Here is a 19,748-nt window from a genome sequence, read left to right on the forward strand (position 1 = left end):
CCTACCCCTCCACTAGGGAGCGCGCTCGAGGCCAGGGAGCCGTGAGGCGCACGCAAGCGGCAGCGGCACTGCGCATGCTCGGTGCGTCCGCACAGGTTTCCGCAGTAGAGGGGGCAGCTCCTCCGCGGCGTCCGGGGTTTTCAGCAGCGTCGACGCTCTGGTGCTCGCTTGGTCCTCGGCCTCCGCTGGCAGCGGGCGTCCCTCCGCTCCGCGAGTTCCCGGCCGTCGCTCTAGCGCGCCCGGATCTGGCCCCCTGCCCTGCGAAGATGGCTGCCGTACGCCGGGCCCGCAGTTACTGCCGCTGCCTGGTGCGCTTCTCCGACCGAGAACTCTGCTAAGCCCTGTTGAAGCAGACGGACAGGAGTAGACACCCGGACACCCAGCACACCTCCTCGGGGGAGCGGTGCAGAGGGGGTGCGGAGAGCCCCTCGACGGCGGCCGGCCGCCTCGCCAGCATGGTAACCCGGGAGGGGGCTCGCAGGGACACTGCGAGGTGGGAGTGCGGTGTGAAGGAGGGGCTAGGCCTGGGAGGAGCCCCGAGAGAGCGGGAAGTGGAGACTGGGAGGAGTAGGAGCTGCTCGGCCGCCACCCATTGTGGGGCCTTTGGCCTGAGAGGGAGTGGAGCGGGTACCATCCCCGACCGCTCCCTTGCGTTCCCTCCTGCTTGAACCCCCGCAGCCGGGATCCGGTGTGAGAAAGAGCGGGTTTGCAGGACAACAGAAAAGAATGACTCTTTTTGGTTTGCTCAGGATGTGCCCCTCGAGGGATTTTATCAAAAGCAGTGAGGGTAGGTTCAGGTGAGCCGTTGCAGCATCTGAAATTGGCTGAGGGAACCTTGGGAAACGGAGACAACTTGTTGATTGTTACCCCTCCGGCAAGCAGTACCCACGGAGAAGCCGTTCAGGTCCTTTAAGGAGTCCTGGGTTTAGGACGCACCTGCCCCGTGACGCATCAAGTGCCATGGGTAGGATGTTGGCAGGCGGTCCTGGCGGTGTGGGTTCAGAGAGATTATGTCTCTCTTCGTAGCGGTGAGGGCCTGAGCAGCGTCAGTGCGGTCCAAATGGAGAGACTGGCTTAAGCTCCAGAAATTGACAACGCAAATTCCATGGGACTGTTGCATGCTGGAATGTGTAGTCTCTATCCTGAACTGCCTTTCTTTGGCTTTGAGTACATTTTCCATCTGAGAGACTAACTAGGATTGAATGAATCAGGTGTGAAATGATACTAAACCAATGAGCTGACACTCAGATGTTTTATTAAATAAATGGATGGGTGAATTTATTTTGTTAAATTAACCAGAATGATAGAAAAAGCAGTAATTGATTACGCCCTTAAGCTTTCAGAATAGTTCTCTGACCGACCAGGATTAAGCACTTAACTTTTTTTTTTTTTTTTTTAATGTTTATTTATTTTTGAGAGAGAGACAGTGTGAGCAGGGGAGGGATAGAGAGAGAGGGAGACACAGAATCTGAAGCAGGCTCCAGGCTCTGAGCTGTCAGCACAGAGCCCGACGCGGGGCTCAAACTCACGGACCGTGAGATCACGCCCTGAGCGGAAGTCGGACACCCAACCAACTGAGCCCCCAGGCGCCCCAAGCACTTAACTTTTTATATTTCATTAATCCCATCTGCAAAACAGGAGTAAAATGATGAAGACATAAGCAACTCAAGTCAAAGGTGATGTTTAGCTCGATTCAATTATGAAAAATAAAATGAAAATCTCTGGGTGACAGCTGGGGACCTACTTAAGTAGTATTTGAGTTGACAAAATGTAGTAAAACCCCAAATTTGATAGTCATCATACTGTCAATATCAAAGTAATAAAGGACTGGAATTCAAGAACAAAGCAGGAACTCAGGGGAGAAGATGCTTTCTGTATTAAAGATTTCCTGTTTCTTTTCCTCATTCTTTAGACATGCTCTGTATGTCCACATGACATTTTTTGTTAATTCAAACAATTTTTTTTGAGCTCCTATTGGTGCTAGACCCCAACGAATACTAGATCTCCAATATAACCAGACCTGTAAGGTGATTTATGGTAAAAATTTTTATTTATTTATTTTTACTGTTTATTCATTTTTAGAGAGACCGAGCACTAGTGAGAGAAGGGCAGAGCAAGAGAGGGACACAGAATCTGAAGCAGGCTCCAGGCTCTGAGGTGTCAGCACAGAGCCTGATGTGGGGCTCGAACTCATGGACTGTGAGATCATGACCTGAGCCAAAGTCAGACGGCCAACCAACTGAGCCACCCAGGTGCCCCGATTTATGGTAAACTATTAATCATAAAATGTCACATATGAAAAAGTACCTCAGAGGTTATCAAATCCAACAACCCTCTCTTCACAGATGTGAAAGGTGAAACCTGGACAGGCTTTTTCTACAACTTAAGCAATGTGTTTGGCCCTCTAAGGTTACTAATACGACTGATCCTGTTCCCAATGCACTGACTCTAGCAAAGAGACAAAAATAATCTCAATACAGCTGTTAAAAGCTATGATACAAGCATGAATGTTGTAGGGAAACAAAGGCAGTTCAAATGATTAGACTTACTGGGATGATCCCTGAACTGAACCTTGAAGGATGAGAAGTTACCAAGTGAGGAAGAAGTTATTCCATATGGAGAGAGCAAGCAGCATGTGCAAGAGCATGGAGCTGGAGAGAGCAGGGGAAGCTCTGGAATGAAGTCACTTTAGTAAGACTGCTAGGCCAGAGTTAGAAGGCTGAGGTACTAAGAGGATGTCAGAGGGAGCTCAGGTCCCCTCCCATTAGCTGCACTTAGTGTTTACAGTAACAAAGCAGCCTCTTATTTAAGGATAGAAAGATGCTCCTCAATGGGGTCTATAAATTCAAAGTCCTGGGGTACCTGGGTAGCTCAATCAGTTAAGTGTCTGACTCTTGGTTCTCCTCAGGTCATGATCTCACAGTTTCTTCAGTTTAAGCCCTGCATTTGGCTCTGTATTGGCAGCACAGAGCCTGCCTGGAATCCTTGCTGTCTCCTTCTCTGTCCCTTCCCACTTGCACGGTCTCTCTCAAAATAAGTAAATTTAAAAAATAAATAAAAATATTTTTTTAAATTCAAAAAAAAATTCAAAGTCCTTCATTATGGGTTTTCCTATTAGTACAAAAGCTCCCAGCTTAAAGAGACCAAAAAATATATTTGATAATACATTAATGCTTCCATTTTCCATTTTTCTGGAAATTAATTCAGAATCTTGGCCTCTTTGATTGATATCTTCGTTAATTTATCCTTTGCGGTGTGCCCAGCACTTTCCAATATACTAACTAGTTCAAGTCTTAAAGTCACCTCTGCTTTGAGTCTGGTTGCCAGAGATAAGATATGAAATGAGGCTTATTTATGTTGTGCTGTAAAGTAGTACAAGTCTGTCAGGTTGCCAAGTTCAAAAATTCGTGTTAATGTGTTTTGTCCTAGAAACAAATTACAGTGAAAATTTACAATTATAAAGCTTGCATCTTGGAAACAAGTGAAATTAAGTAGGTTTTATTCTAATTTCTAATCCTCTGGTCATTTCCCCTATTACCACATTGTGGGACTGAACACATGAAGTGTTGAGCAAGTCCCATTTGCTACTGAGCCTGTTAGCTAACAGACTGAACTGAGGAAGCATTTCATTTTCACTGGAAAGTAGGATTCAGTTTAACTTAGCAAACACATATTGAGAATAAAAGGATAAAATGCAAGGAAACTGACCTGAGACCTTTGTTAAGCCCCAAACCATTGCACAGTAATTCCAGCCCATTTTTTTTTCCACTTAAATCAATCCAGTATATATAAATCTGGGTTTATAAGACAGAACAGGCTTCTTTACAGAAACATTCACTATTACATGTCTTTAATTAATGACCTTTCCCAGGACATTTAAAATAAGAGAAAAGTCGCATTCACATATTAGTAACATGCCAGTGGTGTAAAAGGAAGGGCGTCTACCTATGGACTAAAAGTGCTGGATGAAAAGAAAACTATTTGCTGAACTCTATGCTACAACTAAATGTTATTTTCTGAAGCAGAGCTGTTTTAAATCATCTACCATAACATTTTAACTGGAGTCCAGTAAAGTTGTTTATTCTGCACTGTTAAAAAAAAAAAAAAAGTATGGAATTTTATTCTACTGGAATCATTAAACTTAACTGTGAAGGAGATGAGAGAGAAGCAACTAAATATTTCACTGGGCAAGTAGCTCAAGGAGATGTGGATTACAAAGGGAAACTGATGTTTGCATATTCCTGATGATTATTTTGTTTTCCCCTTCAGGCAGAAGCTGAGGAAGATTGTCATTCTGATACTGTCAGAGCAGGAGATGATGAAAATGAAAGCCCTGCTGAAACAGATCTGCAGGCATGTTTCTTCAAGTGTATATTTAATTCTTATTCCATTACTTTCCATACATGAGCAAAAATTGGTCATGCTTACAAAGATATATCGGTTTTTATTTGCATTGAATTTAACTGTACCTTCGTACTGGTTTACAGAATAAGCAAATTAAAGCTATCTTACAGATTTTTTTTTTAAATCATTTATCACCATATGTTGTTGCAGTATTATTGGCTGTATTTCCTATACTGTACTTTTCATCTCTGTGTCTTATTTTTTAACTGGAAGTTTGTACTTCTGTTTTTTCTTTTTTTAAGATTTTATTTTTAAGTAATCTCCATACCCAGTGTGGGGCATGAATTTACAACCCCCAGATCAGGAGTCTCATGCTCTACCAACAAAGCCAGCCAGGCAACCCTGGAAGTTTGTACTAAATCCCCATTTCACCCATTGTCCCATGTCTCCTTTGCCAACCACCAGTTTCTTTTCTGTATTTATGAATCTGTTTCTGTGCTTTGTTTGCTTGTCTTTTCATTTGTTTTGTTTTTAGATTCTACATATAAGTGAAATCATATAGTATTTATCTTTCTGTGATTTCTTTTAGCATTATACTCCCTAGGTCCATTTCATGTTGTCAGAAATAGCAAGATCGCTGGGCACCTGGGTGGCTCAGTCGGTTAAGCGTCCGACTTCGGCTCAGGTCATGATCTCACGGTCCGTGAGTTTGAGCCCCGCGTCGGGCTCTGTGCTGACAGCTCAGAGCCTGGAGCCTGCTTCGGATTCTGTGTCTCCCTCTCTCTGTGGCCCTCCCCCGTTCATGCTCTGTCTCTGTCTCAAAAATAAATAAACATTAAAAAAAAAATTTTTTTTTTAAAAGAAATAGCAAGATCGCATTCTTTTTTTATGATTAATATTCCATTGTGTATGTATGTATACACACACACATAGACACACACATACCCCATATCTTCTTTATCCATTTGTCTATCACTAGATACTTTAGATTACTTCCCTTTCTTGGCTATTGCAAATAATGCTGGAATAAACATAGAGGTACATATATCTTATCTATTTATTTTTTAACTTTTCTTTTTAAGTACATATGTCTTTTCAAATTAGTGTTTTTGTTTTCTTTGGATAAATAACCAGTAGTGGAATTACTGGACTGTTACACTATTTCAATTTTTAATTTTTTGAGAAACTTCCATGCTGTTTGCCACAGTGGTTGGTACAATTTACATTCCCACCACAAAGGTGCCCTTTTCTCCTCATCTTAGCCAGTGCTTGTTATTCCTTATCTTTTTTTGATTCTAGCCATTTTGACAAGGGTAGGGCAGTATCTCACTGTGATTTTGATTTGCATTTCCCTGATGATTAGTGAGGTTGAACATCTTTCCATGAGTCTCTTGGCTATTGTCTTTTTTAGAAAAATGTCTATTCAGGTCCTCTGACCATTATAAATAGGATTATTTATTATTGAGTTGTATAAATTCTTTATATATTTTGGATTATCATCTGCAAATGTCTTTTCCCATTCAGCAGATTCCTTTTTTGTTTTGTTGATGATTTCCTTTGCTGCGCAAAGCTTTTTATTTTGATGTAGTCCCAATAGTTTATTTTTGCTTTTGTTTCCCTTGCCTGAGGAGACATATGCATATATATGTTGCTGAGACCAGTGTCCAAGAGATTACTCCCTATGTTTTCTTCTAGGACTATTATGGTTTCAGGACCTACATTTAGGTCTTTAATTCATGTTGATTTTATTTTAGTGTATGGTGTAAGAAGGTGGTCCACTTTCATTCTTTTGCATGTAGCTGTCCAGTTTTCCTGGCACCATTTATTACAGAGACTGTCTTTCCCCCATTGTGTATTCTTGCCTCCTTTCTTGTAGATTAATTAACCATATAAGTGTGGGTTTATTTCTGTGCTCTTTGTTCTTTTGATCTTTATGTGTATTTTTGTTCCAGTACCATACTGTTTTGATTACTGTAGCTTTGTAGTATATCTTGAAATTCGGAGTTGTGATAACTTCCAGCTTTGTTCTTTCTCAAGATTGCTTTGGCTCCTTAGGGTCTTTGTGGTTCCATACAAATCTTGAGATTATTTGTACTAGTTCTGTGAAAACTACTGTTAGTATTTTGATAGGGATTGCATTGAATCTGTAGATTTGATTTGGGTAGTATGGACACTTTAACAATATTAATTCTTTATGCAAGCATGGGATATCTTTCCAGTTATGTGTGTTGTTTTCCATTTTTTTCATCAATGTCTTACAGTTTTTAAAGTATAGCTCTTTCTGGGGCGCCTGGGTGGCTCAGTCGGTTAAGCGTCCGACTTCGGCTCAGGTCATGATCTCACAGTCCGTGAGTTCGAGCCCTGCGTCGGGCTCTGTGCTGACCGCTCAGAGCCTGGAGCCTGTTTCAGATTCTGTGTCTCCCTCTCTCTCTGCCCCTCCCCCGTTCATGCTCTGTCTCTCTCTGTCTCAAAAATAAACATTAAAAAAAAATTTAAAGTATAGCTCTTTCACCTCCTTGATTAAATTTATTCCTAGTATTCTGTCAATTAATGATAATAATCCCATTTAGGATTATTTTCTTAATTTCTCTTTCTACTACTTTGTTCTCAGTGTACAGAAATGTGACAGATTTCTGTATATTCGTTTTGTGTCCGGCAGCTTTACTGAATTCATTTTTCAAAAAAAATTTTTTGTGGAGTCTTAGGATTTTCTATATGTATCTGGAAATAGTGACAGTTTTTTACTTCCTTACCAGTCTGGATGCCTTTTATTTCTTGTCTGATTGCTGCCACTAGCACTTCCAGTATTATGTTGAGTAAAAGTGGTGAGTGGGTGTCCTTGTCCTGTTCCTGATTTTCCTTTAAAGGAAAATCTTTCAGTTTTTCACCGTTGAGTATGATATTAGCTGTGGGTTTGTCATATATGACCTTTTTTATGTTGAGATATCTTCCTTCTAAACCCACTTGAGTTTTTATCATGAATGGATATTGAATTTAGTCAAATGTTTTTTCTGCATCTGTTGAGATGATCATATGGTTTTTATACCTGTTAGGGTAAAGTTTCACATTGATTGATTGGCATATATTGAACCACGCTTGCATTCCTGGAATAAATTCCACTTGATTGTGGTGAATGATCCTTTCAATGTATTACTGAATTCAGTTTGTTAATATTTTGTTGAGGATTTGTACATCTATGGTCATCAGAGATGGTGTCTTTGTCTGGTTTTGGTATCAGGGTAATGCTGGCCTTGTAGAATAAATTTGGAAGTTTTCCTTCCTCTTTGTTTTTTGAAATGGTTTGAGAAGACTATTAACTCTTCTTTAAATGTTTGCTAGAACTCACCTGTGAAGTCATCTAGTCCTGGACTTTTGTTCATTGGAGTGTTTTGATTACCAGTTCAATTTTGTTAAGGTATTTGATCTGTTCAAATTTTCTATTCTTGATTCAGTTTTGGAGGATTATATGTTTCTAGGAATTTATCCATTTCTTCTATGTTGTCCATTTGTTGGCATATGCCTTTTCAAATATTGTCTTGGAATTCTTTGTATTTCTGTGGTGTCAGTTGTAATATCTTCTCCTTTTGTGCATTTACTTACTTGACGACTCTTTGTGTCTTTTTGGGTTTGGCTAAATGTTTATCCCTCTCTTGCTCGCTTTTTTTTTTTTCCCAAAGGACCAGCTCTTGGTTTCATTGATCATTTCTATTGTTTTTTAAGTCTCTATTTCATTTATGTCTGCTCTGATCTTTATTATATCCTCCTTTGTACTGGCTTTGGGCTTTGTTCTCCTAGTTCCTTTACATGTAAGGTTAGATTGTTTGAGATTTTTCTTGTTTCTTGAAGTAAGCCTGTATCACTGTGAATTTTCCTCTTAGAACTACTTTCACTGCATCCCAAAGAATTTGGACCATTGTGTTTTCCATTTGCATTTGTCTCCATGTATTTTTTTTATTTCCCCTTTGATTTCTTTGTTGATTTATTGGTTGTCTAGTAAGGTGTTATTTAGCCGTTTTGTGTGTTTGTAGTTTGCCCAGTGTTTTCCTTCTAATGGATTTCTAGTTTCATAGTGTTGTGATCAGAGAAGATGCTTGATATGATCTCAAACTTTTTAGTTTTTTAATTCTAACATACAGTAATAGTTTTCCGGTGTACAATATAGTGATTCAATTCTATACATTACCCGATGCTCATTACAGCAGGTGCACTCCTTAATCCCCATCACCTGTTTCACCCATCCTCTCACTCGCCTCCTCTCTGGTAACCATCTCAAACTTTTAAAATTGGGACTTGTTTTGTGGCCTAACATGTCCTCTGTCCTGGAGAATGTTTCATTTACACTTGAAAAACGTGTATTCTGTTGATTTTGGTTGGAACATTCTGTGTATATTTGTTACATCCATCTGGTCTAGTGTGTTGATAGATTTTTGTTGGTTTTCTTACTGATTTTCTGTCTGGATGATTTGTCCATTGGTATAAATGAATTTTTCATGTCTCCTACTATTGTGTTACCATCCATTTTTTTCTTTGTTAATGTTTGCTTTATGTATTTAAGTTCTCCTGTATTGGGTGCATAGGTATTTATAATTGTTACGTCCTCCTTGTAGAGTGATTCTTTTATCCCTTTTACACTATTATGTAGTGTCTTTGTCTCTTGCTGCGATCTTTATTTCAAAGTCTATTTTGTCTGATACAAGCATTGCTTTTTTTTCTGCTTCTGTTTACATGGTATATATTTTTCTGTCTTCACTTTCAGTCTGTATGTGTTGTTAGATTTGAAGCAAGTCTTTTTTTTTTTTCTGACTAAAACTACATTTGATTGGTTTATCTCTAAATATTTCTGTCACACAAATTACAAAAAAAATTTACTGTGCATTAAATACTGTATGCAAAAGTTAAAACCTGATAATGCTCTCGGACCTTGGCTGCTATGTTTTGTCACCAGTTTCATAGCTGAATAAATTTTTTTTTTATGGTTTAGTCCCATAAAAAGTCTCAGTTTAGTCCCATTACATAAAGTAAACTTTGGAAAATACAAATAGGTTTTTTTTTTTTTTTTTTTTTCCCAGTTTTTATTTTAATTCCAGTAAGGTAACATACAGTGTTATATTAGTTTCGGGTGTACCATTCCATACATCACCCTTTGCTCACCATATGACAAGTGTACTCAAGACCTCTGCCCCACCCACCTCCCTTCTGGTAACCATCAGTTCTCTATAGTTAACAGTTAACCATCACTTTATTTTGTATATTCAGAGTTCTCTATGGGTTTGTCTCCCTCTCTTTTTTCCCCCCTTGCTCATTTGTTTCTTAAATTCCACGCATTTGTCTTTCTCTGACTGACTTATTTTGCTTGGCATTATACTCTCCAGCTCTACCCATGTCATTGCAGATGGCAAGATTTCATTCTTTTTATGACTGAACAACATTCCATTGTATATATATGGCACTTCTTCCTTATCCATTCATCTATCTATAGACACTTGGGCTACTTCCATATCTTTGCTGTTGTAAATGATGCTTCTATAAACATAGGGGTGCATGTGTCCCTTTGAATTAGTACTTTTGTATTCTTTGGTTAAATAACCAGTAGTGCAATTACTGGATCATAGGGTAGTTATATTTTTAATTTTTTGAGGAACCTGCATACTGTGTTCCATATTGGCTATACCAATTTGTATTCCCACCAGAAATGCAGGAGGATTCCTTTTTCTCCACATCCTTGCCAACACCTTGTGTTGTTGATTTGAGCCATTCTGACAGGTATGAGGTGATATCTCATCGTGGTTTTGATTTGCATTTCCCTGATGATGAGTGACGTTGAGCATCTTTTCATGTGTTTGTTGGCCATTTGTGTGTCTTTCGAAAAATGTCTGTTCATGTCTTCTGCGCATTTTTAGTTAGATTAGTTTTTAGATGTTGAATTGTATCAGTTCTTTATAGATTTTGGATACTTGCCCTTAATCAAACATGTCATTTGCAGATATCTTCTCTATTCAGTAGGTTGCCTTTTAGTTTGATTGTTTCCTTTGCTGTGCAGGTTTTTATTTTGACAGAGTCTTCCAATAGTTTATTTTTGCTTTTGTTTCCCTTGCCTCAGGAGACCTATCTAGAAAAGTTGCTATGGCCAGTGTCAGAGAAATTACTGTCTGTGCTCTTTTCTAGGGTTTTTATGGTTTTGGTCTCACATTAGGTCTTTATTCTGAATTTATTTTTGTGTATGATGTAAGAAAGTGGTCCATTTTCATTCTTTTGCATGTTGCTGTCCAGTTTTCCCAAAACCATTTATTGAAGAGTCTTTTTCCCATTGGCTATTCTTTCCTGCTTTGTCAAAGATCAGTTGACCATATACATATAGCTGTGCGTTTTAAATATATGGCCTTTATTATGTTGATGTATGTTCCCTCTATACCTATTTTGTTGGGGTTTTTATCATGAATGGGTGTGGTACTTTGTCAAATGCTTTTTCTGCATCAATTGAAATGATTACATGGTTCTTATTGATATTATGTATTATGTTGATTGACTTGCAAGTATTAAACCACGCTTGCAACCCAGAATTAAATGCTACTTGATCATGGTGAATTATTTTTTTTAAATGTATTGTTGGATTCAGTTTGCTAGTATTTTGTTGAGGATTTTTGCATCTATGTTCATCAGGGATATTGGCCTGTACTTCTCTTTTTTAGTGGTGGTGTTATCAGGGTAATGCTGGTCTCATAGAATGAATTTGGAAGTTTTTCTTCCTCTTCTATTTTTTGGAACAGTTTGAGAAGGATGGATATTAACTCTTCTTTAAATGTTTGGTAGAATTTGCCTATGAAGCCATCTGCTCTGGGACTTTTGTTGAAAGGTTTTCATTACTGATTAAATTTCTTTCAGCTTTCCTTCAATTTGCAGTTGTATTTATTTGAGTCCTTTCTCTCTGTTTCTCTCTCTTTGATAAGTCTGGCTACAGGTTTATCAACTGTATGGATTTTGTTTTCAAAGAAGCAGCTCTTGGTTTCATTGATCTGTTCTATTTTTTTTAGTTTCTATAACATTTATTTCTGCTTTAATCTTTATTATTTCCTTCCTTCTGGTTTTAGGTTTTGTTTGTTCTTTTTCTAGCTCCTTTATGTATAAGGTTGGGTTGTTTATTTGAGATCTTGAGGTGACCTGTATTGCTATAAACTTCCCTCTTAGAACTGTTTTTGCTGTTTTCCAAAGGTTTTGGACTGTTGTGTTTTAATTTTCATTTGTTTCCATATACTTTTTAATTTCTTCTTTTATTTCCAGGTTGATTCATTCATTGTTTGGTATTATGTTATTTAACCTCCCTGTATTTTGGTCTTTCCAGATTTTTTCTTGTGGTTGACTTCTAGTTTCGTAGTGTTATGGTCAGAAACAGCATGGCTTCACTCTTCTTGCATTTGTTGAGTCTTGTGGGCTAATATGTGATCTTTCCAGAAAATGTTCCTTGTGCACTTGAAAAGAATCTGTATTCTGCTGTTTTAGGATGGAATATTAGGGTATATCTGTTAAGTCTATCTGTTCCAGTGTGTCATTCAAAACCATCTTTTTGATTTTCTGTTTAAATCTGTCCATTGGTGTAAATGGAGTGTTAAAGTCCCTTCCTAGTATTCTATTATTGATTCGTTCCTTTATGTTTGTTATTATCTGTTTTATGTATTTGGGTGCTTCTGCATTGGGTGCATAGATATTTACAATTGTTATATCTTCTTTTTGGATTCTCCCTTTAATATTATGCACTGTCCGTCTTTTGCTGTTGTGATAGTCTTTGTTTTAATGTCTACTTTGTCCTACAGAAGTATTGCTACTCCAGCTTTCTTTTGACGTTTGTTAGCATGATAGATGTTTCTCCATCCCCTCGCTTTTAATCTGCAGGTGTCTTTAGGTGTCAAATGCATCTCTTGTAGGCAGCATATTGATGGGTCTAGTTTTTTTATCCATTCTGTCACCCTGTGCATTTTGATTGGAGTGTTTATTACATTCAAAGTAATTATTGATAAGTATTTATTGCCATTTTATATTTTCTTTGGTGGTTTCTGAAGATTTTTTTCAGATCCTTTTTTGTCTGTCTGATGGTTTGTTGGTTTTCTTAATGATACATTAGATTTCTTTCTCTTTATTCTTTATATATTTATTAGTGGTTTTTGATCTTTGATTACCATTAGGTTTGTTTATAACCTCTTCTGCATATAGCAGTCTATATTAAGTTGATGGCCATTTGATTTTGAACCCATTTCTCTGGAGCATGGGGTGCTGGGGTTTGGTATAAGCAAGTTAGGTAGTAGGTGTCCACTCTGTGCTCTCCCCTGTTTGTTACTCTGCCTCTTGCCCTTCTCCACAACCGGGGCTCCCTCCCCACTGCAGTGGCCACCATCTGTTTATCTTCCACACTGTGTCTGTAGCACTTCCTACTTTCTTCTGTGTGGCTTCTTCTTCATAGTTGTGGAGCTTGTTCTGCCAGTCTTCGGCTCAATTTCTGGAGTATTTAGGATGATTTGATAGTTATCTAGTTGTATTTGTGGGATGAGGTGATCCTAGAGTCCTCCCACTCTGCTGCCATCTTCCAGACTCTGAAGTGAGTCTCTTGTAAGTCAGTCTCTTGTAGGCAGCATATAGGTGGTGGGTCTTTTACCATTCACCACCCTGTATTTTCGGTAGAGCATTTAGTCCATTTACATTTAAAGTACTTGTTGTTAGGTATATTCTTATTGCCATTTTGTTAATTGTTTTGGGGTTTTTGTATTTTCTCTCTTTTTTCCTGTTTTCTTGCTCTCTTGTGATTGATGGCTTTCTTTAATGTTATGTTTGGATTCCTTACTCTTTATTTTTTGTGTGTCTATTATGGTTTTTTCATTTGTGGTTACCAGGGGGTTTGTATATCATATCCTATGTTTGTGCCAGTCTATATTAAATTGATAGTTATATAAATTCAAATACTTAAAAAATTATTATTATTTTTTTAATATTTATTTATTATTGAGAGACAGAGAGAGCATAAGCATGGGAGGGGTAGAGAGAGGGAGAGACACAGCATCTGAAGCCGGCTGCAGGCTGTGACTGTCAGCAAAGAGCCTGACGTTGGGCTCGAATTCACAAACCGCAAGATCATGACCTGAGCCAAAGTCAGATCCTTAACCGACTGAGCCACCCAGGCCCCCCAAGTTCAAACACTTTCTAAAAGCACTAAATCTTCATTCCCTGTCCCCTGCTTTTTGCATATGATGCCATATTTTACATCTTTTTAGTTTGTGTATCCCATGACTAATTTTTTTTATAGGTACGATTGATTTTATCACTTTTATTGTTTAACCTCCATTCTGGCTTCATAAGTGATTCATCTACTGCCTTAACTATGTTTGCTTTTACTGGTGCATTTTTTTTCTATCAGTATCTTCTAGTTATGGCCTTTCCTTTTCACTTAAAGGATTCTCTTTAACATTTGTTGTAAGGCTGGTTTAGTGGTGATGAATTTCTTTAACTCTTTTTTTGGTCTGGAAAACTCTTTATCTCTTCTATTCTGAGTAATAGCCTTGCTGAGTAGAGTATTCTTGGTTGTAGGTTTTTCCCTTTTAGCACTTTTTTTAAAAATTTTTAATTAATTAATTAATTTTTTTATTTTTTTGAGAGAGAGCACGAGTGCAGGAGAGGCAAAGGACGAGTGAGAGAGAGAGAATCTCGAGAAGACTCTACACCCAGTGCAGAGCCTGATAAGAGGCTCAATCTCATGACCACAAGATCATGACTTGAGCCAAAATCAAGAGCTGGAGGCTTAATTGACTGAGCCACCCAGGCCCCCCTGCTTTCAGCACTTTGAATAGAGCATACCACTCCCTTCTAGCCTCTAGTAAAGTTTCTGCTGAAAAATCAGTTGATAACCTTATGGGGTTTCTCTTGTATGTAACTGTTTTGTTTTGATGTTTTTAAGATTCTCTCTTCATCATTACTTTTTGCCGTTTTTAATATGTGTCTTTGTGTGGACCTCCTTGGGTTCATCTTGTTGGGGCAATATGTGCTTTCTCGACTTGGATATCTGTTTCCCATTCCAGATTCGGGAACTTTTCAGCTATTATTCTTCACGTAAGTTTTGTGTCTCTCTGTCTCCTTCTGGGACCCCTATAATGCAAATAATGTTACACTTGATGATGTTACAAAGGTCCCTTAACTATTCTCATTTTTTAATATTTCTCTTTTTTTCCGTTTGGCTTGGTTGCTTTTCATTACATCACTGACCCATTCTTCTGTGTCCTCTAATCTGCTATTCCCTCTAATGTATTTTGCATTTCAGTTACTGAGTTTTTCAGCTCTTTTTGGTTCTTTTTTTTTTTTTAATGTTTATTTATTTTTGAGAGAGCGCACGCAAGCAGTGGGGGCTACAGAGAGAGAGGAAGGCAGAGGATCCGAAGTAGGCTCTGCACTGACAGCAGAGAGCCCACTGCAGGGCTCAAACCCATGAACCATGAAATCATGTCCTGAGCTGAAGTCGGACGCTTAACCGACTGAGCCATCCAGGCACCCCTGATTCATTCTTTTTTATATTTTCTATCTCTTGGTTGAAGTTCTCACTGAGTTCATACACTTATAAGTCTGTTGAGTATCTTTATTTATTTATTTTCTAAGTATTTATATGAGAGAGAGACAGACAGATAGATGGTGCATGGGCAGGGGAGGGACAGAGAGAGACAGAGACGGAATCCAAAGCAGGCTCTAGGCTCTGAGCTGTCAGCACAGAGCCCAGCGCGAGGCTTAAACTCACAAGCTGTGAGATCATGACCTGAGTTGAAGTCGGACGCTTAGTTGAGGTGCCCCTGTTGAGTATCTTTATGACCATTACTTTGAACTCTTTATTAGGCATATTGCTTATCTTGGTTTCATTTAGCTCTTTTTTTTGGTGATTTTTGTCTTGTTCTTTCATTTGGGACATTTTTCTCTGTCTCCTCGTTTTGTCTCTGTTTCTCTGTGTTAGGTAGGTCAGCTACATGTCCTAGTCTTGAAGTAGTGGCCTTGGGAAGTCTGAGTGGCTCAGTCGGTTGAGCATCCAACTTTGCCTTAGGTCATGATCTCGCAATTCGCGGGCTTAAACCCCTGTGTCTGGCTCTGTGCTGACAGCTCAGAGCCTGCTTTGGATCCTCTGTTTCCCTCTCTCTGCCCGTCCCCTGCTTGTGTGTGTGTGTGTGTGTGTGTGTGTGTGTGTGTGTGTGTGTGTGTGTGCGCGCGCGCGCGCGTGCGCTCTCTTTCTCTCTCTCTGAAAAAAAAAAACATTAAAGTAGTGGCCTTGTATAGAAGAGGTTCTGAGATGCTCTGTAGCTCAATCCCCTGGTCACCAGAACCAGGCAGTCCCATGAGTGTCCTCTGTGTGGGCTGTTTGTGCCCTCCTGTTGTGGCTGAGCTGTGATTGATATGGGCATACTGATAGGTTGGAGTGTTCCAGGTCCAGCTGGTTTCAGTAATCTGCTGTTTGCTATAGGTGCACTGGACGGGTTTTGCTCTTGGTGCTGTTAGATGCCCGACTGTAGCTGCTATAGACTTTACAGTTGGTGGAGTCAGTCCTCATGTTGGCTGTCTGCAATTAACTGCTACTGACAGCTGCAGGCACACCAAAGGGCACGGCTTCTCGCAGCACAGCCAGCTAAGATCCTGGCTGCAGGAATTGAAGTGTTATTTTTGTGGGGTATCTCCCTCCATTCCCACGAAAGGAGTCGCTTTGGAGGGGTGCTGGTCCTGCCCAGGGCTGCCTGCTGGCTGTAGCTATTTTCAACGGGAGAAAAATGTAACTATTTTCGACGGGAGGTCTACAGGGAAATGCAGCTGCCGGGCACACAAGTGTTAGCAAGGGAGACGGATAGTGTTAGAATTTGCTTCTTGCATGTCTCTAGCTCTTCAGACTGGGGGAGGGAAGAAAAATGGCACCCATTAGCACTTTTGTTCCAGGAGAACTCTCCTGCAGGTACCTGCATCTTTGGCACATGTCCTGGCATTAATTAATAAATACTTTCATGCATACCCTAGGCACTTTCAAAGTGCTGCTTCTGTGCGATTTGCTGGTAGGGTTTTTAGTGTGCTGGCCCTTTAAGGGTGGAGACTCATCCAGTAGTTCTCTTAACTCTCCAGGAGTTAGGCCTCAGGATTTTTAAAGCCAGATGTTATGAGGACTCATCTTCCCAGGGCTGGGAGTGCTTGCTGTGGGGTGATCCCCTTGCTCCTCTGTGTTTGCGATATCCCTCCTGTTAGAGGTTAATTACCCTGGGGATTTGGTTTCCAACTGTGTCTCTGTTCTTCCTACCCTTTTCAATGTGTCCTTCTCTCCAACTAGCTGTGGAAGATCTGTTCTGCATCTTCAGGTCATTTTTAGAATTAATTGCAGTAGATATACTTGTTGTCTTGGTGTGTCCATTAGAGGAGGTGAGCTCAGGATCCTCCCACTTACCATCGTCCACAAACAGCAGAACCAGTTTATCCATCCCTTACTGCTACTTCTAGGTACTTTGGATGATACCCCCACTCCTCATGGGCTTCTTTCCTATAGGTACACTATCTTCATGAAACTCTTGTTGGTAATTTATGGACCCTGGAGTTTCACTTGGCCTCTCAGTTTATTAACAGAAACCCAAAAGAGGAAAACTTGTTCAAATGTTAACATTTGCAAGGATCTTAATGCAGTATTTTATAATATTCTGCATTGAACAAAATATATAATACATTAATTATTTCCTTCTGGAAAATTCTGAGTACTCATGTTGAAAATGACAATAATTGCTGTTACATAGTTTGATTTATGAGTTTAAAGTGTTCAAAATAAGGCATAACTCATGGTGCCTGGGTGGCTCAGTCAGTTAAGTGTCTGACTCTTGATCTCAGCTCAGGTCTTGATCTCAAGGTTGTGAGCTCCAGCCCTGCATTGGGCTTCATGCTGGGTGTGGAGCCTACTTAAAAATAGAAACAAAAAAACAGAACAAAATATAAGGCATAACTCAAAACCCATCACCTTATAAAGATTGATGGATTTGACCACCTAAAAGTTAAAACCTATATGTAGAAGAAACATATATTCAAGAGAAATGATCAGCTAGAAAAACTATTTACCACATATAGGCAGATGATTGATACCCACTCTCAGTATATGGAACATCCTTATAAATTAGTAAGAGGGACACAAGATAGATATGAATGGATAGCTAATGGAAAAATAATACAAATAGCTATTAAATATTTGAAGAGATTATTGGTCTCATACTTTTTAAAATACAAATTGGATCTACACTGGTGTTTTCTTAAAACAATCAGATTGGTGAACAATGCCCATTGTTGTTCAGTCTTGGAGAACACTTAACCAGTGCACATGATGTATAAGCTGCTACAACTTTTTGGGGGGACAGACTAGCAAGATGGAACAAAATGAAAAACATACATTGCAGAAAATTAATCTTAAGAAAATAATGAGTAAACTGAGTACATACATATGTACAAAAATGTTTTTTTACGACAGTTTTATGAAAAAATTGAATAAAACCATAAATATCCATCACTTGTGTTAAGTAATGGTGAATTCAAACAGTGAAATACACTGTAGTCATTGAAAAGGATGGGGTAAATCCTTGTGCACTGAAATAGAAAAATGTTCATTGTAATTAGATAAATATATCTTACTGAATTTAAAACTTTGTGATAACTTATATGAAATGTGTCATCTAATAGACATTCAGTGCTACTAAAGACTCTATAGGTTAGAGGTATATGTGTTTTGGGTTAGAAGTAGGAGGGTGGGAACTAAAACAGAATGGCAAGAAAAATTATTTTAAAAAAATGTATTTTATATATGCCTCTTCAAAAAAAACTAGGAATAGTATACACAGTCCTGTTGATAATGGTCTTCTTTGGGACGAGGGACATTGCCAGTTGGGTTCCCAGAGAGCAGACTTGAAGGTGGAGATTATGATGAGGGAGGTTTACTGGGGAGTGCTTTTGGGATCAACACCTATGGAAGGGAGAGGGAGGGAAGAATTGGCCTTAGTCAATTCTGTAGTTCTCAGAATGGAGGAACCAGAGCCTTTCAGACTTAATAGCCATTGGTAGTCATTGGGTAGGGATTGCCTGGGAAGGGGTGTAATCTTGCTGAGGCAATACCTGAAAGGGCTGACAGCTAGCTGGGGGCTGTTTCTGTATTAGTCCCAGTATTAGTCCCAGCAGGTGGGCTCATCAGTGCCTTCATTCCTAAAGGGATCTGGGCAGCACAGCAGTCTACCACAAATGGGAACTTCACTTTTTTTCTGTATTTAAAAATTCCTATTACATATATAAGAGAAAATAGTTCCTTTTTAAAAAAGAGAATGGCTATTGAAAGAAAGGTTTTAGGTTCAACTAGAGAATTTTTAACAGCACTTTTCATATCTAGTAGATGATGTATTCCAGGTAACAAATGTTTGAAAGCTTCTAAGTTCAGCCCCTAGGTGATGGCCTCTCTTTTCAGCTCAACAGAATTTGGTTTTCTGATACCATTAGATTTTTCCTATATAGACAAACTTAGGTGACTCTTCATAATTTTTTTAAAGATTTAAGCAGAACATTATCTTAGAAAATAACGTGTCGAATGGATATTAGTAACTTAAAAGACCATGTTTTCTAGTCTTCTATTATTTATATGGAAATTGATGTTGGACCTGTTGATAAATTGTTCAGAGCTAAGCTACTCTTCCTTAATGAATCCTAAAGTACTTTTTCCTTCCTTAGGCACAACTCCAGATGTTTCGAGCTCAGTGGATGTTTGAACTTGCTCCAGGTGTAGGCTCTAGCAATTTAGAAACTCGGCCTTGTAGAGCAGCAGCAAAAGGCTCTTTACTGAAAGCAGACACCAAAGGAAAGCAAGAACTGGCAAAGGAAGAAAAGTTAAGTATTATGGACATTGTGACAAAGTAACTTTTTTTCCAGTTGCACATGAGAATTTGCGTGGTCTTAAGCAAGTGATCATTATAGTTGTATTCTGGTGAAATAAGCACATAACTTATAATTATAACAAAACTTTTCCTCATGTGTGAAAGTATACCAGTATGTCCATCCTTCACTTCTGCTTCTAGGTACTTTGGATGATACCACCATTCATGGGCTTCTTTCTGGAGGTACACTATGTTCGTGGAACTGTCGTTGGCAATTTATAGATCCCTGAGATCCATTTGGTTTCTAAAAGATTGATGCCTCTGAATTTATTAGCAGAAGCACTAAAAGAGAAAAAACTTGTTCAAATGTTAATACCTTTGCAAAGGTCTTAATGCAGTATTTTGTTAAAATTTGTGTTGAACAGATGTATAATGATGCATTAATTATTTCCTTATTCTGGAAAATTTTGAAAGTGCTCACACTGAAAAAATTTTGAATGCTGCTACTTACGTGAACTAGGCACA

At 38.9% G+C, this 19,748-nt stretch overlaps 1 protein-coding gene across 1 annotated transcript in view; it reads left to right on the forward strand.

Annotated features, from left to right (window-relative positions):
• The first annotated feature begins 250 nt into the window (after positions 1–250).
• The window catches only part of FBXO9 (F-box protein 9), a 46,381-nt gene continuing 26,883 nt past the window's right edge, over positions 251–19,748 (forward strand). The window contains exons 1-3 of the mRNA XM_015543551.1: positions 251–458; positions 4,270–4,353; positions 19,081–19,236. Coding sequence (XP_015399037.1) covers positions 456–458; positions 4,270–4,353; positions 19,081–19,236 — 243 coding nt within the window. The 5' untranslated portion in view covers positions 251–455. The remainder of the gene's footprint in view (positions 459–4,269; positions 4,354–19,080; positions 19,237–19,748) is intronic.

The sequence above is a fragment of the Panthera tigris genome, chromosome B2 (assembly GCF_018350195.1).
Source record: "Panthera tigris isolate Pti1 chromosome B2, P.tigris_Pti1_mat1.1, whole genome shotgun sequence".
NCBI lineage: Eukaryota > Metazoa > Chordata > Mammalia > Carnivora > Felidae > Panthera > Panthera tigris.